The 27,906-nt window shown below is 39.1% G+C and overlaps 1 protein-coding gene across 2 annotated transcripts; it reads right to left on the bottom strand.

Moving 5' to 3' along the window:
* Window positions 1-365: 365 nt before the first annotated feature.
* ttc39a (tetratricopeptide repeat domain 39A) lies at window positions 366-27,128 on the bottom strand. 2 transcript variants are annotated; one of them, XM_067597012.1, is made up of 22 exons: window positions 27,052-27,128; window positions 26,880-26,941; window positions 25,758-25,808; window positions 25,524-25,571; window positions 25,037-25,090; window positions 17,243-17,347; window positions 10,548-10,679; window positions 7,994-8,034; window positions 7,627-7,694; window positions 7,444-7,508; window positions 7,248-7,347; window positions 6,599-6,664; window positions 5,682-5,790; window positions 5,513-5,580; window positions 5,359-5,418; window positions 4,809-4,970; window positions 4,202-4,293; window positions 3,732-3,852; window positions 3,374-3,485; window positions 3,053-3,167; window positions 2,696-2,812; window positions 366-2,454 (listed from the first exon to the last, which is right to left on the bottom strand). In XM_067597012.1, the coding sequence occupies exons 2-22, from the start codon at window positions 26,930-26,932 to the stop codon at window positions 2,340-2,342; spliced, it is 1,854 nt and encodes a 617-aa protein (XP_067453113.1). In that variant the 5' UTR covers window positions 26,933-26,941; window positions 27,052-27,128; the 3' UTR covers window positions 366-2,339. The 2 variants fall into 2 exon arrangements, with proteins under 2 accessions (XP_067453113.1, XP_067453114.1); XM_067597013.1 differs by lacking the exons at window positions 25,037-25,090; window positions 25,524-25,571; window positions 25,758-25,808; window positions 26,880-26,941; window positions 27,052-27,128 and adding an exon at window positions 20,910-21,226.
* Between the last annotated feature and the right edge of the window lie 778 nt (window positions 27,129-27,906).

Below are 27,906 nucleotides of genomic sequence, written 5' to 3'. Positions count from 1 at the left end.
ACTCTTTGCGGTTGCGATTTCAAGGCAGTTTTGCTATTACCAGTACCGAAAATATCATATGGTTACGTACAATTTTACGGAGCTCTTGTTTGTCAATTTAAGTTCTTTGTGTGTTTTCAATTAAATACAACGTTTGTACTGTTCTAGTACCCCTCGTCTTCTTATGCCCGGCTGCCATTGCTTTGCATTATCAACAAGATGAGATGACTTTACCGTATCTAGCGGATTAGATCACAGGTATGAGAACAAGGAGTGCAAAGATTTGCAGTAAGCCTCGTTGTTCTGTAAATAATACAACTTAGTACTGTACTGTACACATTGTGTGTTTCTGGTGCAAATGACATTTTAAAAAAAAGACACAACAATATGGGATGTTTTTCTTTAGTTGCTTCTCATCATTTCATCTTAAATTACAATAGAAACATTCATTATGTACAGGAATGTCATTCTGCTCAGTGGTAGCCGTGCCCAGTAAAATATAATTGTAAACATCACAATGCCACTAAATTTGGTTACAATTTTTTCAGCTATATCAGTAAAGGGAACAAGAAAAATAAGATTAATTGATTAATTATTATAAAATAAAATATGAACTGTTATTGGAATATTCCTGCTGTATTACTGCTGTTAAAATAATAGCAAAACATTTCCTCCACCATTAAAAACATTTAAACTGACTCCTAAAGTCATCATCTTGAATCCCAAACCTTACTCTAATCATGAATAAATCAGCAGTGCTCCAATTCCAACACTTGAGACACCATATGAGTTTCTGGGTTTTGGACAGTCTGTTGCTGGGACACAGCTCTTCAAATAACCTAACCACCAATACAGTTCGAGGCGACCCCTCTGTCTAATTTCAACCATGACAAATATTTGTTGATATACAGATTATTATTTGACACACATGACCGTGCTGTAATTATGTTGTTCAAGTCCTTTTATAGGTGGTTGCAGTCAAGCATGGCTGATACAGGAGCAGCAGAGGATGTTCACAAAGCAGGAAGTCTGTCGTGGTTGTCGTTCAGAGCTTCATCGAAAGATGCAACAAGCACGCAGTCCTTCGCTGCTCGGTGTGAATGGCCTGTTTGTTCAAGCTCAAGTACTGTTGGAGCCTGTCCCACACACCAGGAGGAGAAAAGGAGGGAGTCTGCCTTTCTAAAAGACACATTCATCTGTCCTCTTAAAACGGGACAATTTGTGTAAAAGGTGCCATTTACAGTATATAAATGTAAAGAACAACTCTCACTCTAAGTCTGATAGGCTTTTTTTTTCTTGACTCTGGAGAGTTTGCATGTGCTGGCTGATTTACAAAGCCCTGTGCAAAAGCCATATGTGATTGTAAATACAACATGATTATAGGTTTGATCATTTCTGAAAGAAAGTATCCCACATTATTAAATTTGTCTTCCAGTGTTTCCAATACGCTCAGAGAAAAGGGAGAAATTTTTAAATAAACAATTAAATAGTAAATTCTCAGAGAAACAAAATAAACCAAGGATTTCTTAGTGTAAGAGAAAAAGGTGAAACCAACATATACAGAATTTATGTCTAACTTGGTCATATTGGTTTTGATCAAAAACTCCAATCATAGATGAAAGCCGGAGAACCTGTCAACCAAAATTTGTCAAATGACAGTACAAAGCAGTCATCTCATGGACAATGTAGTGAGTTGCATTATATGATAAATACCTGGTGTCACACTATGTCAACACATAATTATGTGTCACCCTCCATCCACCAAAGGAATTTTATTAATAATCTCTAGTTTATGTTAAATTGAAGAAGGGGGAAAGCTTTGTAGCAACCAGGTCATGTGATGCTGCTGGCCAGGTGGAGTCAGTGTCAGTAATTTATAGGGAGCTGTTTGGTACTTTAGCTTCATCAAGTCCAACTGTACTACCCTGCACTGGGCACATTTTTACTAGTCGAGGCCATCTATATAACTACATAAATGCAACCTTGTTTCCTACCCAAGTGCGCCCCTTATGGGTGGCCACAGCTAGATAAACAAGCCTGCTAGAAGCAATGTTTCATAAATATAGGCACATTTCTCAACTTGTCTCTATTTCAAATAACACAAGGAAGTGCAGTTCATCCAATATATCTCTGGACAAGGACGTGGCAAACCTGTCTAACCCCATCAGGACCATATAGAGCGGCAGTCGCCTGTAAGTGCGGCACACACAACAAAATTGAGCATCTCTCTTCCCCCTACCCTCCAGATGAAAAAACAAATCACACGTCCAAATAGGCGGGGCTGGGCTAAGCTGAGTGGTGCATTGTGGGGCTGTGGAGACAGGAGGCTGTCTCAGCTCTAGTGTGCCCTCCTCTGTCTGTTATGGGCTGGAGGGCACGTGGATCCCATTCTCTCCGATGGCCTTGGCTTTGTGCAGAGCAGCCTGGATACGGAAGTGTGTCCGTGATTCCATTGAGTAGTTTTTGTAATTTTGCCTGAAACAGAGCAAGAGAATTAATTAACAATCACACCAGTAATGAATAATTCCATTATTATTCCATAATTATACTGCCAGATGGTTTACAAACAAACCGAAGTAAACGTCGCCTTTCAGTTTAGCACTGACCATAATTATAAGACATAGTAAACATTTCTTTCAATAGGCAATCATTGATTTAACACAATTCTCCACCAGTAGCTATAACTTGAATATATTTTGCTGTTTGACAGACTTACTTTGCTGTTTCTAGGAGTTTGATAGCTTCATTAATTCTGCCTTGTTCCAGACACAACAGACCATGCTCCAGCAGGGCATTAGGAACCAGGTAGTGGTCATACTTGATCTGGGTCTCACTGCAGATAAATGCCAAACAAGAGTGGAAGTGAGGTCATGAACAAGGACTCCCTTCAACAGTTATGCAGAGTGTTTTTTGAAACAGAAAAACCTTTATTCACTAGAGGATGCACAAAGAATTTGATCAGCCTAATTGGTGATAACACAAAGCAAGAAACTAGAGCATATCTGTTTTTGCTGTTTTGTTTAACTATGCATATACTGCACATGTCTGTGTTGCATGACTAAGAGAGGCTTACTTGCAGAGGACAAGGGTGAAGTAGTGTTCGGCCTCCTCCTGGTGCCCCAGGTGTTTGAGACACAGTCCCTTCAGGAGGCTCAGCAGACACTGATCGTCTATGGAGAACTCAGTCCCTGACAAACACAGTACAAAATCACAATCCTGAACGATCATTCTCAATAATTATATCCACAGAAAACATCCTTCTCTGAGATGCTCGGATTTAATTAAGAATCAGTATATCAACTTGGCATCAACTTTATCGCATTAATATCAAAAGAAAATAAAACAATAATTTTATTCAATGAGAATCTTGAATCTAGTTGATGATTTTGCATACTTGGGCTGCTCTCAAGTTTAGCCTGTGCCTCATCCAGTGTTTTCAGCATGCCTTCAGTCAGATCTTTGTGTTTGCCGATAACTGTATAGCCGTTCCAGATGTACATCATCTCCTGGACAAGGCACAGACACACACACAAATCATGCAAATCAATCAACAATCATTGAACTTTGATTGATACAACCAAACTTTATAACCGAAGGTTATATACACATTGTAGCATTGCATCATTTCCCTGACGTTTCTGATTCAGCTACTTCAAATAAATGATGCAACAACACACTGTGCTAACAGAGGAAAAATCCAGTCATGCTGCAAATGCAGTGTGACAAAGCAGATGGCCTCGTCCAGTACTGACCAGCGGAGGAGCAGGAAGAGAAATGGGGTTTTCTGCTAGGTAGCGACGGGCTTTCCTGATGGCAAACTTCTCTGTTGGTAAAGATTTGCCTGCTATTTTCTGCTTCAGCCCTGGAACCTGCCTGAAATATACAATATGATGAAATTCATGTCAGCAACACATGTCAATAATGTGGTAAAAATGTGTGACTAACACAGTTTTTACTAATTAAACACTGTGAATTACTGGAGCATTTATTCAGCTGTTTATCATCAATAAATACACTTGCATGGTTTTGTGCCACTAAAAGTTTTCCATTCTGATGGAAATTATATCTCTCATATTAGTTCATGTTCCCCACGAAAGACAGTCATCTCCTGAAACAAGAGATTATGATATCACAGATTTATAACTGTCACAGTGAATCATCTCTGTTTCACTGTGATTGCTGTCAGTAGCGTCAGTACTGTCTCTTTGCTCTTCGATCATACCTGAACAGAGTGAGCTCAGTCTCTCCGAAGGTTAGGCAGTCATCCTTAGTCAGCATGCTGAGGTAGGCTGCTTTCATATACGCATAGGTAGCCTGAGGGAGTGAAAAAAGTGGTTACTACTGCAATCCCATCTTTCTTTTTCAAATGAGGCGAGGAGATAAAAAAAAAACAAGTATGAGGAATTTAGAGAGTCAGACCAGTGCTCCAGAGTTTAGGTCCATTCTTGCCTTTGAGTCTGGTTTCAAGATGTGTTTGTTCATTTTATTTTAAACCAATACAAGCTGCTGTTTTGCCTTTTTTGTCTATCAAAAAAACATAGATTTAGTCTTGTGTGTTGTTGCTGCCAGATGAAAACCCTGCAACAGTTTTGGTGAATGTTGTTTTTAATTTCATGGCAAGGATTACATGTTTCTATGAGCTGAGAAATGTTTATAATATTTCTATTTAAAAAAAAATTTTTTTATGAGTTTGAGCAATCGAAAATGTTGAAAACAAGTTTAATGTTAATTCATGAAAAGGTGACTGAAGTGTGCTGTGGTCATTTAATATCTGCACTTTCTTTATTAATAAGCCAGGACATATTCGTATCCCATACTATGATAGTCACCTTGGACCAGGAGTTCTCCTTGCTGAGCAGGTCGGCGTAAAAGTAGGCCATCTTCCAGTGTCTCTTGTACGTAAAGCACCACATCAGCTCCCAGTAGCACATATGGTGGAACTGCTTCCACTGCTGCTGAGCCTCACAGCACTCTTCAAAACGCTTGATAGCCTGGCCAAAACATACGCAAACATTAATTCATTCATTTTCTTACACATACTCAGTTTGAATGTTGAATGAGTCAATGATGCAACCAAATTCATTGTCTTCAAATGCAGAGTTTACATGTTGGGATGCCTTTTTAGAAATAGGCACGCTACTGCTGCTGTTGATCCAGCTTTAGAAATAATTGAAGAAATATCTATTGTACTCTGTTCTATTTCTGTTTTATTTCAGTTTAGTAATAACAGGTAATTACATTATACCCATCTAAAAAAGGTTTATGACCATTTGCAGAATTAACTAGGAAGCATACAGTAATCTCTATTTGATACTAATGTATTTTCACATCCATCGCAATCTGTGTTTGTCCAGGTGTGAAGAAATGACTCTCACTTACAGCATCCAGGTTGCCTTTGATCTCTTCTATTCGACCAGCGAAAAACAAGAAGATGGATCCCTGGGAGAGAAATATCCCACAGCATATTTAGGAACATGACACAGCAAATCATGTCGGAAATTTTGAAAAAAAACAGTGTTAAGTGCTGTCAAACCTTAGGATATTTTTTGAGATATGGCTGCAGCAGTTTCTCTGCATCTTCAACGTCTCCTTCTCCGGTGCCTGCAAGACACAAACAGAGCAAACCCAACTGAGATTCTTGTCTGTATTTGTGGTCTGCTGCAGCTATGTGTGCGTGTGTGTGTGTTTGTGTTCTTGCTCACCTAGTATGAAGCTCATGAACGTGTGATAACAGAGCAGCAGCATGTTACATAAGAAGGACCTGAATGTACTTTCTGCAGAGCCCTCCTGAAGCTGCTGGAGACCAAACTCCTGCAGGAACACGCACAAATACAGACACACACACAATCACACACATGCAAGTGCACACATAAGATTGAATTGAGTCTCCTTTCAGGGCAGATCTGTTGGTCAATTAGCAAGTAGAAGCAGCATGCAGAGAACACACTAATGCATTCTGTGCAGGAAAATTACAAAAACTTCATTATAGTTACTTTATTCAGTATGTGTGGGAGGATGAGCAGCGCCTGTTTGTCTACAGTGTACTTTCAGGCATGCAATCTGACCAGAGATAGGTCACAGATAGGTCTGTGTGCAAAATATGCAAGTAGATAATGCAATATGTACTGAATATGCAAGTTTACTGAGTCAAGGTTATGTCGGCATAACTCTTGAGACTCCTGATATCTGTATAAGATGTATTTTTTGCAACCAGAAGATTCAATTTGGATAATTTTCAAAGTGGTTACATAAACTGAATCAGTAGTGACATGAACTTAAATCCTTCATTTAGAATCACAAATATTCAGAAATCATGATCCAGAGAAGTGGTACATAATCAAAACAATTGTTACTAAATGCATCATGTTCAGCATTGTTAGCTCAGCAGTAGCTAGATAAGATTTTCCACAAATCACGGGCAAGATTCCCTGTAAATTACTGAACTAGTGGAACTGCAATGATATAAACAATTCATAAGTTCTCCACATAGTTTCCAGTATTATTCACAAAGCACAAAATGATCCATGTTCCCATGTTGAGCATCTCTAACCGGAGCCATTACACCCTTTACTGTCCTTCTGTCAGCCATAACTGGCTGTCACTTGTCAGGAAAACTCACCTTATTACCCGAGAAACCGACAAACTCCAGCAGCTTGAGTGTCCGCGTGGGCAACATGGAGATCATCTGCAGGAAGCAGAGAAGCAGTGGAATGGAAAGGCTAGTAGCAGGATTACAGGGTCCTTTCTTTGTTACTATGACACCAGTGGTTTGCAAGGAAATACAACAAACATACGCACGTACAAGAGCCGGCAATTATATTTTTTTTCCAACCTACAAAGTTTCCACTGCAGATTAGTGACACATCAAAGGAACATTTCTCTTACATACAATTCTCTTACTGACAACGTATTTCACAGTACTTCTGAATTGCCCTGTTAACAACACTATTAATTATTTGAAACTATTATTTTGTCAAACCCAGAGTGAAAAAGACTAGGAACTCTTTGCACACAGAGTGCATTTTTTGATGCTGCAGATACTCATAAATAAACATGAACACAAAAGAGCAGGTGAGCCGTGAACATCTTCTGTTCATCTACTGTTCTTTATGTGCTTCTGTCAATTTTGAAGTATCAATAAACAAGTGGCTTTCAATCTTTTTTTAGGATTAAGCTTGAGACATTCTGGAAGTCCATTTTCCCACAGTTTTGATGTGAATAACTATTCTTTGATTCGTCTTTAATTACTTAATTACTTATTTACTTACTAGATTAAAGGCTCCTACTCCCAATTTGACACCACCCTCAAAATGGCCATGGTTGTCACCGTGAGTGTATCCAGTGGACTGGAGGACTGTGTGAAGCTCTCTGAGGTTAAGATAGAGGGAGCACATTAGAGGGGGAAATTCAATATATTACGAGGTAATAAAGAAGATAGAAAAAGTCAAGAGTTCAGATTCTCACTTGTATGTCTGGTAGCTGTTCCTCACTTTGATTCCCCCTTTAATGAAACTGATCATATTTTCATCCTGAGCAGAAAAGGGGCAAGAGACAAAAGAAGGAAAAGAGAATGACTTGAAACAAAACTTTAATCATCAATGATGGCAGATGAGATAGCTGGCTGTATGGGAAAGCCTTGTTCCTGACCTGAAGGAAGGTGAGCGCTGCCCTCTGCAGGAGACACTCAGCATAGCAAACTTCAGCATGGAGTTCCTCTAAGGTGAAAATGATTATGTCACAGTTATTTTTAGTCATGCAGCCTGAAAGCTCAGCAGAGTCTAGGGGCTGCACCGTGATGACCAGAACACGCACAGGCATACATACATACACATGCACATATAGTACTTTAGTATGACTGCACATAAACACCGAGAGAAAACGTTCAAACTAGTGGTCACTACTTTTAACATGCACAAACACTCAAGTGGTCGCACTGAAACCGCTTCCTAAATATTTTTATTATGAATTATGGTGACAGGTTTTACTCTTTCTGTCAATACAGGACTATACTGACCTTCTGAGAAGTTTTTGGAGAAGCTTGACTTCTTGCGGTGCCTGATGAAGAAATCACACAAGTTACACATTAGTTATTGCATTGCACTGCCCTAGGTTTGCTCGCTTATCTTGTTTCAATGCAAATCAGTGACTCAGCCTCATTCCAGGAAAGACAGGATGCTGAGCTGCTGCAGGGTGAAGTTACCACAAGGTGCTGACCGAGCATTTAGGTCCCCATCAATAATCAGAACCTTGAAAAGGAGAACTGCAGCTCTGACCTCAGATCAGTTTGCTGTGGTGACAGTGCCGCAAATACCCAGAAGAGTGTGTGTTTATCAGGGGTGGCGTGATGAGTCCAGCTCTGAGTCTGAGTGGTATTCATGACAGATTCTCACAGTCGCTCCAGGACAAACTGTGACAGGCAGTTGTGACATTCTTTGGGGCGAAGGGGCCTCGATGATCTCAGCATGTTCTCTGGTTTTAATGTCATGTTACTAATGGGAACCAGAGACCAAAAGATACAGTATCATTTGCTATGTGTGTATAGTGAATATAAGTAAGTAAGTAAAGTTTATTTATATAGCACTTTTCACAGACACCAGTCACAAAAAACATTAAATAAATAAAGAATAAAGATAAACAACAAATAAAACACACAGGAGAAAAAACAGGCATAAAACACAAGTTAAAACATAAAATGCTACCTAATGCTACCACATGCTACCTAAATTTCTGTCTGAACAGATGATTTTTTAACTGTTTTAACTGAGACCTCAGACTTTTAGACTATTCCAAAGCTGAGATGCTGCCGACTGGAATGCACAATCTCCCCGAGTCTTAAAACGTGTCTGAGGGACACTTAAAAGACCCTGATTAGAAGACCTAAGAGCTCAGCTTGTGGTGTGGGGGTGCAGAAGGTCCACGATATAATGTGGAGCCTAATGTGGAGCCTGGCCATGTAGAGCACAAAGATTTTAAAATGAATTCTAATATCAACAGGAAGCCAACGTAGAGAGGTTAAAATAGGTGTAATGTTTGACCATCTGTTGGATCATGTTAAAAGCCTAGCAGCAGCATTTTGGACTGTTTATAAATGGTCCAAGGAAGACTTATTAAGGCAGGTAAAAAGAGAAATACAGTAGTCTAGATGTGAAGAGATACAAGCATGTATTAGCATCTCCAGTTCAGCTCTTGACACAACAGACCTGAGTTTGGCTATGTTTCTTAAGTGAAAGAAAAATGATCGAGTCAGCGTCCTAATATAAGCATCAAAACTCATGGATTAGTCAAAAATCACACCAAGATTACACAGACTAGACTGAGAAGATGAAGATCAGGCACCAAGGTTCTGCTTGTGTGAAGGTTACCAGGAGCAATAATCAAGATTTCAGTTTTATCTGCACTTAACTGCAGGAAATTATTTGCCATCCAGTTCCTAATTGCATTTAAACAGTTCAATACAGACAGTCTATCAAGCTTATCAGTTCTGAAGGAAAAGTATAACTGGATGTCATCAGCGTACAAATAATAGGAGATGTTGCTGAAACTACGGATAATCTGTCCTAGTGGAAGCATGTATATGGAGAATAAAATAGGCCCCAGGACTGATCCCCAGGGGACGCCACATGACAAAGCAGCAGTGTCTGACACAAGTTCTCCTACAAGGACTGAGAAAGTCCTATCAGTGAGATAGGAGGAGAACCAATGCAGTAACAGAAATTCCCAGCAGGTGTTTTAGCCTGTGGATTATTATGTGGTGGTCAACAGTATCAAATGATGCACTAAGGTCCAATAAAACCACAATCAAGCACTCTCCAGCATCTGCAGCCATAAGATTATCACTTGAAACCTTAAGGAGAGCCGTTTTGAACAGGTTGCTTTTCAACAACCTTTTCTAAAATTTTGGAGAAGACAGGGAGTTTAGAAATAGGCCTGTAGTTCTCTGGCAGGGAGTGGTCCAGGTTTGGATTTGGAACAAAGGACAATAGCCTGCTTAAAATAGCAGGGGATACACCTTGATAAAAGAGAGCAGTTTATAATATTGACTAGGCAGGGACAGATGAATTTAAAAACCTTTAAGAGCAGAGAAGTTGGTAGGACATCTAGTGGGCTTGAGGAAGGTTTCATTTTTCCTAAAAAGGCTGTAATAGAGACATGAGAAAAGGAATCCAAGATGCATGGGTTAGAGGAACCATTAGTGAGTGGACTGGACAAGGGTGGGATGTTTGCCCTAACATTTACAACCTTATCTATAAAATATTTAAGAAAGTTATTGCAGTCACTGTTAGAGAAAATTGGCAAAATTAGAGTGCCCAGAGAGAACAGGACTTTAGGATTTCTCTTGCTGGAAGATATTAGATTAGAGAAATGCCGTAAGAAGCAGTAAAATATCCCCTTTTATAACTTTAAAGAAACTTTTTTGGCTTGTCTCTAGACTGACTGGCTTTTCAGAGACAAAATTCACTTTTCTGCAGCTTATTAGATTTTTTTCTATTTGAGAGGAACTAGAAAAAGTGCTATCACAGCCTGTCATCAGGGCATTATCTCACTCTGGTGTTGTGGGAAAGTCTCACCGCTGACAGATAGCCTGCGCCTCCTTCATGGTGTTTCCTGCAGCTAGGATATGCTGGGGGTCAAAGGTCATCATGGCCTGCATCTCTAGGATGGTGGCGTAGGTCAGGGCATGGTACATGCTGTCTTTGGTTCTGTAAAAAAATAAAATAAAAAAAAAGACAACGTGCAATATTTGTTTTAGTTATATTGTACTCTCTTTGAAAAAGAAAGAGGAAGTGTGACATGTTTAACAAAACTGTTTCTGGTAAGATAACAGAAATGACAGAAAGAGTAGAGAGAAACGTTGAAGATTCATACAGCAGTCACTTAATCATGTAGTGCAAATGACAGGAACAATGTGGGTGCAGACTGTCTGACAGTCTGATACTTAATTCCTGCTGACGACGGATGTAACTGTATACTTGGAAGACGAAAACCACACCTCTACACAAAAAAAAGTTAGCGTCTATTTATACTTGCGGTTGTTGGTGTGTCACGACAAAGTTGCTCTTTCAGGTTCTAAAGTGATGAATGAGGAGTTCAAGTGTTTGATGTCACAGACATATTTCCTGTAAACATACTCGTTGTTCCAGTTAAAGAAGCTTGTTATTCCTGTTATAAACCATTATTAAACATAACTGTTAAAAAAAAATCCAAAAACAACAAAAACACATGGTGTTGTTGTTAATATGCCAGCCTACAGCAGCCACAAGTGGTGATACAAACAACTTTATATAAACTCTATCTATCTCACTTTGTCTAGATACAAAATGACTACAGACCACCCACACGGATTTCTTGCAGCACACACAAACATACGCACAAAGACATGGCAGTATAATTCTGGTAAAACATAAAGGCTGAGCTGTGTTAGGAATGCTGTCAGTCTGCATAACTAACATTTCACTGCTGTTCACCGCAGATGGACTCATGTGACAAGCCTCTGTGATGTTACTCTGTGCTCAAACCACTTGTCTTTCACAGCTACATAAACTACATTTACATAAACGGCCCATGAAAACAGAGTACAAGGGCATGCCACCAAATGTTAATCCTGCTTAATTTTCCTTTTTTTTTTTTTTTTTTGGTAATTTTGAAAAAGAAAAGACCCGACTAGATAAAACGAGGGAGGCAGATTAGGGTTGTATCATCAATGTGACTTTTAGCCCATCTGGGAAATAAAGATGAGTTTGCTGAGATTCAACTCTCCACTTAAAAGAATACAAATAATTCATTCTAATGCAGCGACCAATCGGGAAACAAGAACCAACTCAAGCGAAAGCAGACAGTCACAGAAGGCGGAGCTATTGACTTTGAAGCAGGGAGATTTGCCTGTCTTACATTTCCATTGCGTCAGGCTTATGTAAGACTGGCCAAACTTTTTAAGAGGGAGCTGTGAGGTAAATTGAATTGCTTGTAGTTGTCCTGAAAGCGGCTAAGAATTCCAAATATTTCACAGCAGCACTATATTTAGGCAACATCATCTGACGGCGGAGGGATACAATGGCCTTCGTCCTTCTGGTGGCACTGAAGCCGGCTCTCCCACATATTTTCCGCAAAATGTTCCATAATTGTTTTGGATGCATGAGTTCACTCACACCTTGTCTTCAGTTCTGCACGTGTCACAAACAATCAGGAAGCGCAGCAGTAGGAGGAGCATCACAACATGCAAAGTAGTTTATTTCTGTCCACATACATCATTGTGCTCATTGATTTTCTTTGTAATATGTCATGACACAATGTGGAAGTTGTGTTGATTAACTGATTTGTTCTGAAATTAGATATGAACAATCTGAAAAATAGCGACACATTTTCTGAAAAAGTGAGCACAGCCTAGAAAGGAACAGTATCACAAAGTCTCATCAAGAAGAAGCTCCATCAATTGCTGTATTGTATGTCATGGATGTACAGCAAACTGTCTGCACCCACTCATTGCTACAGCTTTGAGGAATGGGGAAGAGCAACAGGGCGGGAGAATAAGATTGCACTGTTGTGGCTGTACTTGGTCTGGTGGCATGTTTGAACAGAGAGCTGGCAAATAAAACTAAGCCTGCTGAAAAAAAAGGAGAAGTACAGGAGTCTGCAGTAGCTCTGAGTATATGCGTCATAAGAGGAGAAACTTGCAGCCTGGGCACAGCAGAGCCTAAATTATCTGGACATGTATAATGAGAGAAAGCTAAATAATATAAATACAGTGGTATGAGTTGCTCAGGGATAGTGGTATTGATGAAAGGACATTAGCTCAATCTTAACAACCTCTGGTTGGGGATATCAAAGCAAGCCAGCAGACTTAACAGAAATGAAGCCAGACACATTTCAAACCACAACGCAAAACTAAAAAACACTTTTAATTATCCCAAAAGATTATTAGACAGAACATCTGCAATAAATTTCAGAAGCTTCATTCTCCTCTCAACCTCTCAAAGTATTAACAACTATTCTGTTTGGTAAATGATACGTGTGTCTCTGTTCAGAAGACCTGAACGTACGGTATGCTCGTACATCACAATACATAAATTTAAACCTCCTTGTGTCAGAAAAGTTAAATATCTCTTTCAGACCAGGGTGATCTTAACGTTTCAACATCCCTCGGCATGTATTCTGAATGTATTCATCCTCTGTTTCCAGTCTCTCCAATACAAGGATTTGCTGCTTTTCACCATTTTATATCATTGTAAATGGAACATCTTTGGGTTTTAGTCTGTTGGTCAGACAAAACAAGCAATTTTACAATGTTATGTTTGTTTCTGTGAAATTTGGATGAGCATTTTCGGACAGTTTTTTAAATTAAAAGTATTAAAAAACATAATTCAATAAATCCTAAATGAATTAAATAATAAATCAATTATGAAAAAAGATTGCCACAGCCTTTGTTCCCATAATAATAATCAGAGGCTCATGAACTCTGTCACCTCACAGAAAATGAATTAATATTCGATTCCTGGTCCCACACATCCCCACGAGAAATATGAATAGTGTGTGTGTGTGTGTGTGTGTGTGTGTGTCTGTGTGTGTCTGTGTGTTGTTTGCTGTGTGCTGCAGAGCTCTAGTATACCCTAGTCCCTCCTGACTGCATCAGAACACAGCTGGAGAAAGGCGAGAGGAGACACAGATTGAGGGAGGAGAGAACTGGAAGGCAGAGGTGGACTAAATAAGAAAAGACGAACACTTCTGAGAACGAGGAAAGCTTCTGCTCGTGTTTCACATCCGTAGGGCTCCTTCTTCCCTACAGAGTCCTTCAGTGTTTCTCTTTCTCACACAGTGCTGCAGATGTCATCACACCACCTTACATAATGTTACATATTAGAGGCCGGAGGCCCCAAGCCATCAGTTTTCCAACAAAACCCTTTTCTGAGCAGCAAACAGGAGAATTCAGACGGGGTTGTGGGTGTTATTGGGTTTTGTACAAAGCAAACAAATAAAGCTCTGTCTGAATTTGATTAGAGTGTCGCATTCAAATGTAAAGATGCAATTTCAGTGCATCCTTACTGTCTACTGAAGTCTTTTGTTAGAATTGCAGAGATGCTAGATGGAAGCAAACAGCAGTTTTTCAGCAACTTGTGTGTAATTAATCTAGCTCTCAATAAAAAAGACCATAATAACGTCTGGCCAGTTCACCATGGAGTCCCTCATTATTATCAAACAGGCCTTCTTCTCTCTTCTCTAGTTCTAGTTTTAAACTGCACTGATTTATGACTCGTTCTGCTCCACTGCATGTGCAAAGCTGACCATCTGGGATCACAACAGTTAAAAACATACATATTTGCAACTTCTATGTGTTCAGGTGCACTTCAGCGACTGGAAGAGGCAGAGATAGCACACACGGAGCTGTGGGAAGAACACTGAGATAAAAACGATGACACCTGCTAAGCCGACAGCCTGCCAAGCCTTAGATGGCAGCAGCTAGAGGTGTTGCCAGGGTGGCTTTAGACAGATTTTCCTCCAGGTTGGAAAATTTCACAAATCCTGTTTTAGATACTAAAGCATATTGTGTTTATGACACCAGGATAGTCACTTGGAAACAGAGTATTCATGTAATGTTGCAATGAAATTCTGCATAATCGAGTCTGAGCCAAAAATCTAACTAATTAAATTACTCAGAACCTTCCTCGGGTCCTAAACTCACCATAACAACTCTTATCAACAACACCAAACACACTACACTGACATTATCTGTCGATCTAGCTTAAAGTGCAAAATTGCACAAAGCATGTACAGGGTGACAGGAAGCTGTTCTTGGTGTAAGCTGGCACTGAAAAGAAGAAATTGGGGCTAAGGAGTGGCCCACAACCTCAGAGAGACACTAGAGGGTGGAGGATAATAGCGATGATGTGATAAAGGATAATAGAGAGAATGAGCAGTGAACAATGGAGTAACATGATGACGCAGTGTTGGAATACAAAACTGGAGGCAGGTGTTTGTGAAGGGAACTCAAAGCAGCATGTCAATCATGTAAAATCATCTGAACAGCATCAGCAGCAAATAACAAAGTTCCTTCAGCCCACCCTAATGTAGACCATATCTGTTTCTGACCTGTTCCTGTGCCAGCAGCTGGGTTTGAAACTTTAATAGGGTACTCCAGTGATTTATTATTTCACCTCCATGAAGCCGGGGAGCTCAAGAGTCATATAAAAGAATGGTCAAAATCGATGCAGCAGGGGCCCAGATATCCTGACTTTTAGTTCCTGGTCACTGATCAAAGACACTGGATCCTACTGAATCACCATAGTGCAACTCAATTTGTTAATATTGTTGTAACACCATTAATACTATAATACTGTAAACTAATTTGTTACCTCTCTGTCTGGTAAATGTTTCCATGTTTAAAGTTTCTCACACAGGCTGTCTGTTATAAATGTGTAGTCTCCAAGCCCAAGCTGTGATATCCCTGATGAAATCAAGAGGGACTACTTTTTCAGACTTTAGAAAAACCACAGCTACAAAAGATAGTATAATCATTAATTGTTTTCACAAGGTAAATAGTACTTTCAATGACAAGTAAACTAATCTGGATGTGTAAAATCCCGGGAGTGCCCCTTTAAAATTATTTGTGGTGTATTGATTTTGGAATAGATACCAATATGTACTAGAAGCCATGATATTTTGACATTTTACTGAGAAAATAAATGTATCTAACAATTTTGGGAAGGCAGATTTTAATCTCAACTGTTAAATAGCAAAGAGTTTAATATATTGCCTGACAAAATGTGTTAAATCAATGAAGATGATTCATTAACGGGAAATAGTTTTGACATTGCCACATTCATCAAAAGATAAGCAAAATCCACAGTCCTCCTTCTGTGCACATAGTCCATCTTTTTGTTACTATACTTACACTGCAGCTCAAGAGGGAAACACTGCCCAAGGAAACACAAAGAGGGAATCTGATGTTAAAAAGACTGTAAATGTGGCAGATATCCACTTGATATGACTAACTCAAACTGCTTAAGTCTCATATAAGCTTCAGTTACACCTTAAATGCATTTTTACACAAAATGACTGTGTGGACACACTTTAGATTTCAGCCCCCATCACTTACATTTAAAGCATATTTTAAGGAGATCTTTTAATAGCCAGTATGAACAAGAGGAATGATTACAGCAAGGAAAACCTCTGTCAGTGTTCATATGGGCACCTGACTGTTGTTTTAAGACACACTTGAAAAATTGTGAACCTACCCTTTAAAGCTTGCCCTATGATACACACCCTTGCCCTCAAATTTGAATAGATTTTCAACTTTGGAGTGAAATGACCCTACCAGTAAAGCCATCTGCCAACGAGGCTATGCTAGTGCTACCATTAGCAGGCCTGCTGTCAAGCCTGGGGCTACAGCTGTCTGGAGTGCCTGTCAAGTCAACAGTAATGTTAACAGAAAAAGGCTGCTCTAATTCACGGACACGTCTCTCTTGCAGAGACACTCTAAAAGCAAAGGCGGAACAGCACATACCATCGTTATAGGGAGGCTGCATTAACTGGATGCTGAAGGCTAACTGCTAAGCTACTAAGCTATTCTAAGCTTGAAGCTAAGTAAACAGGGCAGCAACAGAGGCTACCCAGTAACGCTTAATTGTTTCTGAAAGAAAACTAGCAAAGTGTAGACAGAGGGTGTAGACAGAAAGTGTAAATAGAGGACGTAAAGCGGTTATCGATCTCACAAAAGTCAGGAGCAGCGTATTATCAGCACATCAGCATGCTGATAATAAAAATGCCAATATGCTGATGTTAAGCAGATATAATGCTTATCATCTTCCACCTTAGTTTAGTGTTTTAGCATGCTAACATTTGCTAATTTGTGCCAAACAAAAGTACTTCATCTACAAGCCCTTTTTCCAGCAGACATTTTATCATAGGAGGAAAAGCAAAGGTCTTACTAATAAGATCAATTATGGCACCGTTACTATTCCCAGTAAGAATACCAGGACCCTGAAACTGAAGCAGCTAAATGGAATTCAGCCATTATTCCCCTAAATGTCAAAATGTCCTCTATGAAAAAGGCATATTGCATGAACATGCAGTTCCCTGTTGAAAATATTCACCTTCTAACATCTGAGAATGCAAAAACACCCAAAACACTAAAAATACAGCTGCTTGCATGCATAAAGCCATCTGTTGGCCCTGATTCATTATATTTGTTGCACAAAAGCACAAAGCCAGATGGGTTGGACCCATGCTACAACTCAGTTGTATTAGCTTGTGATGCAGGATGTGCTCCTACCTGGATCTGAGCTGGGCCTGCGCCTCCTCAAAGTCATTTCTGAGGAACAGATCCAGGGCAGCCATGCAGTCCTCCAGAGCCAGTGACAGGTCAGACCGCGAGCACCTGGGGAACCAAAACAAACACACGATGTGGATGCTGAAGGCGAAAAGTGCTGACCATAGTACATTCTTGGTTAGTTATTTGTTTATTAAGCAGTACACTTTAAAATTTTAAATGATATAACATATACCGCCTGACATATCACTTATTAAAACAAACAGTTTTTAAATCTGCTTGCTGCTAGACAAAAAGTTGGTCATGCACGTCAAATTTGACTTTCACAGACTTAAAACTTCCTTAAGTGGTATTTTTTTTTAATGTAAAACTGTGGATTCACTTTTGAGGATCCAGTTTCTCTTTCTCTGTCTGTCTCTCTCTGCTGCAGTGACCCTGTTCTCATTTTTATATTTCTCCAAACACTGACCTACTACAGAACAAGTGGGATCTTGATATTGCCTCTTTCTGTATTCATCTTCTGTTAAATCCTTTTGTTCTCCTCTGCTACTTCACAACAGAACAGGCTCAAGAGTGTTGTTGCTGTTTTCATTACATTGCACATTACAGAAGGAATCAGCATAAACTACAGTACTTGCATGAACTAAGGGAGCAGTTTTGAACAGGATCATTCATTACGGTGAAGATACTGGCTAAAATTATTTCTGTATCCTTTTTGTATATACAACAATCTGTTTTAAGCTGTCTTTGTGAAAGCAAAGTAATGCTCCTAATGATAATGTTGCTGTGTTTTCTGAGTTCATTACACGGTGCACATGACCCTCACGAGACAAGAGTATAGTGTGGCCAAACTGAGTACAAGTCATGACTGAACATCAGGCTCTCTTCCTTCATGACATGCTTTCCCTCCTCTTTGATTTCACTCACTGTGCTGATAATGCATCTGCTTAAATTTGTGTTTATTTCTAAACTGGGGTGAGAAGAGCACACAGCACATGAAAAATGCATTAGCATTCGGCATAATAAGCCTAACAAATGAATTAGTAATTCTGAACACTAATGACTGACAGCCTTCATCATTAAGCTGATTCATTGTGTCTTCGTTGCTTTGTAGAAATCTACTTTCTCATTGGATTCAGTTATTTATCATTTATGTTCATTTGTATCAAAGGAAGCTTGAAAAAGCAGAACATTTTCTGAATGGTTCATCTGATTTGGATGTTGTAAAACGTAAACCTGATTCCTGTTTTGTTTCATTTTTGTTAAATGCAGTTTGAACATCCAGGCCAATGTATTGATCACATGAGCAATGACAACAGTTCCTCATTTATATTTAACAGCTGGAACACAGTCAGTAAATATCACCTTTCCCTCAGAGTTGAGGATGTCAGCAGCAAACATTAGAAGAATGAAAACCAAGAATAGAAAACTGCACAACTAATCTGTATGACAGCGATGACTAATAAAAAGCATTCATTTTACATTCCTACCCATTAGAAACACACAGAAACTATAAACTCATCATACACACACACACACACATACACACACACACACAGACACGCACACAGCACCATAAAGGAGCACACACACTAGTGTAGCTCTGGCTAATGACATGCGGGTGACTGCTGTGTTCACCATATGACCAGCAGCAGGCTGTGCTTCCTGATAACAGCACAGAGACTCACAATCACGACTGCTGTTAGTGCAACATACGAACGTATGTTTAGTACATGTGCTTTTAGGTGGGCACACACACTCAATAAATCCATATTAATTAGGCACCAGAGTTGAAGTTTCAGGTGACAAAGCTGATGAGACAAACAAACAAACTTTACAATAAGGATTTGTTTTATTATCCATGTTTAAGAGGGGCAAGCAATGTTGTGCTGTAAATCCACAGTTTATGAGGTGTTAAATATTCTCTATTGTCTCGAGGCAAATTCATAAAAGCACTTAAATACTACGACAATACACTGTGTTACAGCAATATCAACACATTTAATTTACAGTCATTTTGTAAATGAGTGCCTACAAACAATTAAAAAAGAAGACATAAAAGGATCAATAATTCAGACATCAATACTGCAAAAGAGAAAACGAGGTAACGTCCTGTGCAGTATGTGTGTTGATGTCACTGTGATTTCAAGGATAATGCTGTAGAGTCACATGTCTTCCCCCAGCGGCCACTGACTAAATCCAACCAATCCGACCAGAGCTTTCTCTGCTGTGTCGAAACTGTTTCTCTCTGTATGAGAAAAGGTGCAGTGACTGTCACTTTTTTATTAAAGCAGCAAACTCTACAGAAGAACAAGAAGCAATTAGATGAATGATGAATGTCTTACAAATATCGTATGGTGTGAAAGATTGTAGAGATGCCATTGGTTTTGGCAGCCATGTGTTTAGGCACAGGGAAACTTAAACTAAACTTAGCAATTGTTGCTATCCTTGTGCTAACTCTTTATTTACTATATTAATGCCCTAGACCCTTACCTTTCCCATCAAAGCTATAATTAACCTGAAACCTAATTTTAATCTAAATCCCCAAATCAAGCGCCACACATATTTATTTTGCATTAATTAGTCCTGCTAAATAGATTCTAACCCTGCTGGAGTCAGACCACCTGTTAGATTCAGAGTACAAGAATAACCTCATAAATAATAAATAATCAGTAATTGTCAAGGCACTATGGTAGTTTAGAGAGCTTGTTTACTCATCTTATAACAAGCATGTACATGTGAATATTATGTTATGGCTTTGCCTAAATATGTTTGTGCCTCTGATAGAAATTCCTGCTGTTAACATTGTTTAGATTCAGACCAATAAACTAAGAATAGTGAGAGTGACACATAATTACAATCATTTCCTTATAGCTGGAAACCAACTTAATTGGTCTTGATTGACTGGAAAACATCATTTTGGTAGGACTACACCGTGAAATACACATGTGAGGCCTGCTGGCACTAAAAAGGTGAAAAGGAAAAGTGAGCAAAGATTATCACACAGTGCATGACACTGTCTTTTAGATGGAAGGAATAACTGGCAATTGTATGAAAGAAAGAAAAGGCATCACAGCCCAGCACAATGAGGAGAGTCTGTTAGGTTCAGGATCTACATACCACGCATTGTCCCAATAATTTAATGTAATTTCAAGTCAGCCAGTCTGAAATTCTGGGCTGATTTCTCCAGAGAGCAACTTGCACAATGATGATCATTATCAGTGAGGCACACAATCACTCACACACACACACGTACATGCAGATAAAACCACTTAGCAAGCACACAACCACACATGTACTCAAACACACCGGTATGAAAATATACACACACACCTACGCATGAACACCCTTCCAAGAGTGACGAAGCATTAGTTTATCAACCCTGGTTCACAGAGCTTTCCCCACATTCACACCAGCTGATATAAGATGTTGGGAGGCCTTGCAGCATTGAGCTGTGACACAAAAGAGCTGTTCTATAATAAACCAAGCAAGTTAGTCCACATGCCTGAGTGTCATAGCTAGAACACACACACATACGCAGTTCCCTTCACATGATAAAGGGAAGAGAACAGCAAACACACACACACACACACACACACTGGATATCTTACATCGACACACTCAATGACACACGCCATCCCCAACATGCAGCAGAAGTGAAGTATCTTACCCGTTTGACAGTCTCTCTTCCTCTCCTGACATTTTCATCTGGCAAAGTATGCGTGTGTGTGTGAGAGAGAGAGACAGATAACAAAAACTGCAGAAGTGAATGTGAGCCTGGAGGCCTTTCCAGCAGTGCAGTGTAATGGTCTGTGTCTTTCTCTAGCAGCAGCAACAAGAGCAGAAGCAGCAGAAGGGCAGGCGGGTGAAAGAGAGAGAAAGAGAGAGAGAGAGGGGGAAGTATGAAGGGGAGAGGGAGGATGGGGGAGAGAGAGAGAGAGAAAAAGAGGAGGAGGAGGAGGAAGGACGTAGCAGCAACAGCAATCTTTAATAAGATTGGGATGACTAACACACATGGGGAGAGAAAACACATTCACACACACACACACACACACAAGGTCTGTCCCACCTCTTCCGATTATCATCCTCATGCTACACACTGCATTCTCTGCTCTGATTGGTTGATGCAAAATATCAGGGGCCGGGCTAAATGTCCACAATTCAAAGCCTGAAGATTTTTATAGAAGATGTGAAACCATAAAAATATATATATATATAAATAAATAAAACACACACACTATCAGGGCAGAGAAGAGAACAGGAGAAAGATCTAAATAATAAATAAGTTACGAAGGTGTTTCACTGTTATAAACAAGAGAAGTGCAGGTTTTAAAAGATGGAAGAAGAGAGTGCTGAATGGCGTGCTGTGAGGATCTCAGCTGGTCCAGTCTGCTGCAGTGGCAAAGACTGAACACTGCAGTGACCAGAAATAGAAGACATAGATGCAGTGCAGCACAGCAGCCCAGAGAGGCATAATGTGAAATCATGAATGAAATAGTGCCAGGAGTTATGGCGTTTGATCATCATAAACCACACGCACTCCACACAGCCATTAGATTGTGTCTGAGGAGTGTGTGTGTGTGTGTGTGTGTGTGTGAGAAAGAGGCGTACTTGTTGGAGAGGGCTGACTTGACCCACATCTCAAGACAGCCATTGAGCTAAACATCATTATTTCGCACTTCGTTCAGCTTTACTAATTTCATGGCCCTGCCACTGCATGTGCCGGCTCACTGACATGGATTACTGATATATCTAAATGGAACAGAGCCATCATTAACGCTATTAATTACACCATGACAAGGCAAAATGTCTGCTTAATTACACAATGACAAGACAAAATGTCTGCTGTGGAAATGTCAGAGAAGTGCTAAAATGATTAATCCTTCCATAAAGTGGCAAGCAGGATAAAATACACTCTGATTTTAACATGTTTTTAACAAGCATGTGTCAACACTAAGAAAAAAAAAAAATAATTTTAGCATTCAATCAGCCCATCTGACTCCTGAATGTTAGATTATTCACTTCCGTCTGGTAAAGTCAAGTCAAGTTGGTACATCATACTTGTACAGCTGGAGTAACCTCCTATGGGGCCCCGAGCAAAAGTTTGTTGTCGGGCCCTTATTGACCCCTACTATACATGGTAGTACTCTAGAGCTGATTACATGATTAAGTGATTAATCGACTGACAGAATATCAATTGTCAACAATTTTGATAATTTATTAAAGGGGACATATTATGCTTTTTGTGATTTTCTGTTATTTATATACTGTTATGATGTTGGATGTCTATGCTAAACATGGTCAAAGTTCCAAAACCTGTGGTTAACGTATGCAGAAATCCTACAAGTCAAAAGCCCAGGCTTCAACTTGCTCTGAACACTTTGTGTGCAATGTTTTTTTCTTCCTTGCCCAAGAGCTCTCTATTTTGGATCAGATTCGGGCTCAGACATGTACGGATGTATTTGAGAAGTTGACATGGAAGAAGAGGAAGAAGACATTGACATAAAGTAAAGAATGAGAAAAAGAAGTGAAGTCCTACTACTGCTTTTTGTTTACATAGCCGTCAGAAGTTGGCTAACCAATTAGAACAGAGTGGGCTCATTGTGAGGGGGGCCTTAAAGATACAGGAGCTAAAACGGCCTGTTTCAGACATAGACTGAACTGAGGGGCTGCATAAAGGGTCAGTATAAAATAAATAAATAAGGAGCAAAGATATGATAAATAATATAGACCTGTTAGTGTGCACAATATGTCCCCTTTAATCATTAAAGTCATTTTCAAGGCAAAATGAGCACAATAGAAACAAAAAAAATAATGTTTTAAATCTAGATTTTGACACAGGGTCCCCCCTCAAATCCAGGACCATAAGGTAAAGGACATAGAACCTGTCATAGCTGATATTGTACTTCAGTGGTATAGATTTCTAATAAATTTTTGATTAATCAAATTATTTATGATATGGGGCAAAACCTGGACTTTTTGTCCAAACTTATTTGTGTAAGGTCATTATTTCTTATTGTTAGAAAACCTTACTCACAAATATTATTTCTGTCAAACTGGCAGCAGCCTGGCTCGATTATACATAACCACTCACAAATGCCATTAGCAACAGTGCTCACATCAAGAAAGCAAAGAAGATCACAGTGCAGAAATATGAGGGGAAATCCATCTAAGTTTATGGAGTGTAGTAAAAAAGAAAAAGCTTAGTTGTTGCTTCCATCTCTCGTGTGTGCTGTGAGGAGCACAGAGAGTCATGAGTTTTGGAGATAATTAGATTTGATATGCTGCTGTCCTCATGGTGGAGAATTGGATTTGGCAACCGAAAAACAAGGATTTATGACCCCTGGAATGTTTCAAGCAATTTAGGTTTTTAGTTTTAATTTAATAATATTTAAATCTTAATTGTTATTATGAACCACACAATACTGATACATCCTAAACATTTGTAATCCCAACTCCACACTACATACTTATTCCTACCAGGTTTTGCGTTTTTAACTGTGGAAAAGTGACAACATTAAGTACACTTTAAAAAGTCAACATGCATGCTAAACTACATTGATTTTAACAGCCAATGGACACTATTATACCACCATCCAATGCTAAAAGGTGGTGCTACTCACAGCTAAAAAAATGTGAGTGGTAGTGAGACAGCAACAGAAAGGACAACAATTAAAAATACTTTTTGCTTTCTCTCTAAAAACGAAAACATAAGTTGATTTCTTGTATGAAGACTGCAAAAACTGTATACTATAAAGATTAGTACACAATATAGTACATACTGTACAAAACTAGCACAGTATGGAATAAGGTCACAGCACATGTGATATGGTCTGTTTTGGCAGAAGCAGCTTGTGTTCATGGTCATGCCAGATTTGAGTAGCTCAAGCTTTCCCTCCCCCCCCTTACTGTCAGTTTACAGCACAAACACAAGGATCACTGCCATTGTTTCTAACACAACTTTTAATAATACAGCATTAACTTTTGAGTAGACAGTAAGAATAGTTAGAACAGCAGGGATAAACGGGTGTACTATTGGCAAGTTAAATGGAATCGCGCCATAAAGCAATTTGTCTTTGTGCTGTAAATTAACCATAAAATCAGCAGATTTTCAGTGAAGTGCAACTTCTTGGCACATAATGTCAAACTGTGCAGACACACATACAAGCTGTAAGTCTTCTTATTGAAGGACTTGTTTGGTTAATTAATGTTAAACACTCTTTTTCTTTCATTCCTTTTACTGATCCAGATCCAAACAGACACAAGTATCCTCCTCCTCAGGCTGCTACAAAGCTCCTTTACATACCTTAACAGACAGCACTGTAGGTGATAATGTGTGGATAAGGGTATTGAATAATATTAGAATATTAAATAAGCGAGTAATTCATATTTACTCCCATGCAGTCACACCTTGACAGAGAGGAATGGTATTATTCTCAGATTCTCTCTGTCTGAGTTAATGACACAGCAAACAGCAGGGAGAGGCTGCGTTAATACCAGTGACCCTCCGATGACCTTTACATCAACATGTCACTAATATGTCGAGAAGTCCTGCAAGTCAGCTGCAACTTGCAATCTGTACATAGCAAACTCACAGCAGCGCAGTTACCATGCAACTTTTCAAAAAACATTTTTACAAAGAAAGGAGAAGTCTTTTCCTGATTATAGTTTTCACCTCATTTTTAGGTTGATTTACAGCACAAAAAAGGAGCATTGACAGGTTTTTCAGAGCATTTCTATAGTGATCTAAACCAGAGTTTTGTTTGATATCATTCAGAGTTTACTGTCCAGTCTTACCCATTAGATGGATCAGTTGATTTCGGTGCATCTTTGTTGTCTGGTAACTGCAACCTGAAACAGAGGAAGAAAATTGAGGCTGTTTAGAGAATGGGAGGTGATCTCAAGGGATGAAAACCATCTGAAAGGCCAGCTATTGTTTGAGGAACATGATCTTCAGAGCAACAGAAACATGAACACTTATATGTGTGGAACCTCCCAGGCTATTTATTTCTCATTAATGATTTGTTGAGGACATTTGTCGACATATTAACTTGACAGTTTTAGAAAAATGTCTGTGAATTAGTCTGAAGTCAAAGGTGTTGGTGTTGAAATTGAAAAACATAAATCAAAGTTTCACAGAAAGAGTCAAAACTTTTCAAGTCAAAATCGCAACCCATCACCTGCTTTTATCTGATTTCATTTTGGCAGAAGGTGAAGAATTCATTGTGGAAATAATTGAGTTTAATGCATGCCCTTCAGTGGTTTTCAACTTGAAGACACTTACTTGTGTGTGATGATGGGATCCAGGTCTGGACTGTTGATGACTGACAACCTGAGGAAAAAAAATTACATGATATGTGAGTCAGTTGTAGGAGTTACAATGTTAACAACCTCATTTATTATTAAGTTGTTATTAAATGTGTCATAAACACTGTGTATTCTATGAGCATGCAGGGATTATTGTTCTCTTTGTTGCACTGCTGATTGTTCCTAACTGTAAGAATAAATGTGGACGTACCGGCTCAGGGAGTCCAGGCTGTCGGAGCTGTCTTCTGTCTGCATGGCATCCCTGTGAAGAGGTCAAAGGTCAACTTGGAGAGAACATATGAATGGATCTCATGATGGTGAGAAGAGGACATTAGCTGGCATACTGTGAGTCTGATCTAAAGACGTGAAGGGGACTGTGCAGATTCTACGAATTGAACGTGTTGAAAAAGAGAAGGTAAATTATAAATGTACTCATCAAACTGAATAGAGAGCTGAAACGATGGCAACAACAAGAAAGCAAATGTCAGCATAAACAGAGGAGCAAATGGATCCATTAACCCTCGGAGAGAAAGGACTGAATCCATCTATTTAATTGGCTCAAATAAAAGATGGCAATGGCTCATGCCAAGTTTGGACTGAGGCTGTTCTTCCTGATACTTCCTGCTGCTGTTTGTATTTTTATTTACTGACCATTTTCATACACAGACAATCTATCAGAAAAAAATGTTTCTGATAGATTGTTGATTGCAGCTTCTGAAACAGCAATAAAGAACTTAAATTGTCAAACTGTCAATTTAAACACATGTTTATTTCTTTTTTAAGTTAAATTAGGTTAGGTTATATCGTACACATAACATATAAATATTAGGTTTACATTCCTCTTCTTAAGCTCATATTGGCACTCTGTTACACTGTAAGCCTGCTTTACCACATCATGGGTGTAATGTTGTCTAACAGGCTGCAGGCTGGGAACAACACACTCTCACAGACTTATTGAGTACAATTACAGGAAACATAATCCAAAAACCTCAGCTGCTGTATTTTTCCTATTAAACCAAAGAGGTGATAAGTTTTATATGGATTAATAAATTCAAATTTTCCAGTGAAATAGCTACAACTTTTTCTGTCTGAGGGACAGTGAACAGAAACACAGAAATGAGCTTTACATGTCAGATTTATCAGTGTGTGTGTGTGTGTGTGTGTGGAGGAGGAGCTCTGATGGGTTTCTGTCTATTGAATCTACGCATAACAATCTCGGTGTGATGACAAGATAGCATTAAAGCGCGATTAAATCCTCACAGCATAAAAACAGACATGTATCGACAGGACCATGACTTGCACTGATTTTCAGAAGCTTGTCTCCTCTACTCACTTTTTACTGTCATTTTTCTTCACGCTTCGTCTCCAGTTGGTAATGAAACTCATCCCACAGCTCTGGAGATCCGGTGAAACAGCAGAATACTCAGACACAGCAGGTTTACTCAGCTGTCATGAACAGACAGAAAGAAAGAAAGACTGACAGACAGACAGCAGCTCACACTCACTTCACACGGACACAAATGAAGGCAGAGCTGCTGTTGTAGCTGCTGCTTCTTCCTCCTTCCTGACGTGGAAAGGTGTGTTTACCTCTCATCACCATAATAATGACTTTCCTATTTAAATGCACCGGAATGTAGCTGCTGCAGGTCTCGCCTTCCAGGTCCTAAAGCCCTCCATTGTTGTGACACACACCCAGCTAGATCCTGTACTGATAAACAAGTAAATAGGCTAAGTACTTAAAGCAAGTGGGTAAAAATGAACTCTAAAAATGTAAAGTTAAAAGGTTTTAATTATAAGCTTAATAATTGACTCATTTAAGTCTTATTGTAACTACTTATGTAGGCCTGTGTGTTTTTGTTTTATTTTAAGCTCAACATTTAAGCTAACATGGGGGAAATGGGGGATTAAAACAAAAATTGAAAAGAAAATTATTTCAAGACAACTTGACACTTCATTTACTGACATGTAATATGACTGAAAGCTCCAGAACAGCTACTAAATGGACCCTTGTGGTGAGACCATTTTGTCAACTGCTGTTTCCAATTATTTTAATTTATTTTAGCATAATATTTAAACTGATAATTCATAAGTACAGTTTGAAACAAGGCAAAAAACAAAAAACGGGCCAATTATCTAACAGGCTGTATTTTGGTATCTAATGGTGCATTAAAAATGAGTGCAGGAATACTGTACATACAATTTTGGCCATGTCTTATTTTTTGACTTTATGCTAATGTTTCTGATTGTAATTTTGCTGTTAAAATATTCGATCCTTTTGCTGTTCACAGTGGTGGAAAGTAACAAAGTACATGTACTACTCAAGTACTTGGATAAAATTCTCAGGTACACCTAATTTACTT

The sequence above is a fragment of the Thunnus thynnus genome, chromosome 8, assembly GCF_963924715.1.
Source record: "Thunnus thynnus chromosome 8, fThuThy2.1, whole genome shotgun sequence".
NCBI classification, from domain to species: Eukaryota; Metazoa; Chordata; class Actinopteri; order Scombriformes; family Scombridae; genus Thunnus; species Thunnus thynnus.
This window is presented reverse-complemented; position numbering and strand designations above follow the sequence as displayed.

Excerpts from the sequence above, each read along its gene's own strand:
- ttc39a (XM_067597012.1), bottom strand. The coding sequence starts at position 26,932 with ATGAGTTTCATTACCAACTGGAGACGAAGCGTGAAGAAAAATGACAGT. Across the intron at positions 17,348-25,036 it reads TCAACTGATCCATCTAATGG|GTGCTCGCGGTCTGACCTGT; the intron begins GTAAGACTGGAC and ends TTGGTTCCCCAG. Across the intron at positions 4,971-5,358 it reads TCAAAGGCAACCTGGATGCT|GCTATCAAGCGTTTTGAAGA; the intron begins GTAAGTGAGAGT and ends TGTTTTGGCCAG.